This window comes from Microtus ochrogaster, chromosome 21, assembly GCF_000317375.1.
Source record: "Microtus ochrogaster isolate Prairie Vole_2 chromosome 21, MicOch1.0, whole genome shotgun sequence".
Taxonomy (NCBI): Eukaryota; Metazoa; Chordata; class Mammalia; order Rodentia; family Cricetidae; genus Microtus; species Microtus ochrogaster.
Window position 1 is genome coordinate 29,965,730 of NC_022022.1, and position 812 is coordinate 29,966,541.

Consider the following 812-nt stretch of genomic DNA (forward strand, 5'->3'; position numbering starts at 1 on the left):
AGAGAGAGAGAGAGAGAGAGAGAGAGAGAGAGAGAGAATGTATGTGTGTGTGTGTATGTATGTATGTATGTGTGTGTGTTAATATAAACCCTAGCCAAGATGGTTTTAGGTACTGATTTAAGATTAAGGTTTCTTTCCTCTGTTAATGGGATGTTACTTTTTTTTTTTTTTTTTTAAACCATGATTGTATGTTCCTTTCTTAAATTTAATCTACCTTCTTCTGTCTTGGTTTAGGAACTTAGTGATTTGGCCCGTGACCCTCCAGCACAATGTTCTGCAGGTCCAGTTGGAGATGACAGTAAGTAAACTGGTTTTCTTTTTAATGGTTAACTTCAGAAGAGGTTGAATGTTTTGGGAATAATGAGGTTTTTGTTTTGTTTTCCCTCCCTTTCTAGTGTTTCATTGGCAAGCCACAATTATGGGACCTGTAAGTATTAGTTTTTTGTTTTTGTTTTTGTTTTTTTCAGTTTCACTTTTCATTGAAAATCAGTGTTCGCTTAACACATTTTTATTTTAGATTTTTGACCTTAGTATAATAGACTTACTATATTCTGGTATATCATAGTTAACACTGCTTTTAAAAGAATAAGAAGTCCTTCCTTAAATGTATATTTGTGATCATATTCTGTGGTACCTATCATCTCTGAACCCACCAAATTCCTCGTTTTGCCTCTGTCTTGGCTTTCTGTATGGTGGTAAAAGTAGTCATTAAGCTTCTAAGAAGGCAGTTTATTCTCCCATGGGTTGTTCTCAAGGCATTGAAACTGCCAAGAATGAATGTGGCTGGCTTGTGTTATTTTGGTCACTCGTGT

The 812-nt window shown here is 35.1% G+C and overlaps 1 protein-coding gene across 4 annotated transcripts in view; it reads left to right on the forward strand.

Annotated features, from left to right (window-relative positions):
- Ube2d3 (ubiquitin conjugating enzyme E2 D3) overlaps positions 1 to 812 on the forward strand; it is a 40,273-nt gene that overhangs the window by 28,946 nt on the left and 10,515 nt on the right. For all 4 annotated transcript variants that reach the window (XM_026784028.1, XM_013350026.2, XM_005357321.3 and 1 more), the window contains exons 3-4: positions 235 to 298; positions 396 to 427. In XM_026784028.1, the coding sequence (XP_026639829.1) occupies positions 235 to 298; positions 396 to 427 (96 nt within the window). The remainder of the gene's footprint in view (positions 1 to 234; positions 299 to 395; positions 428 to 812) is intronic.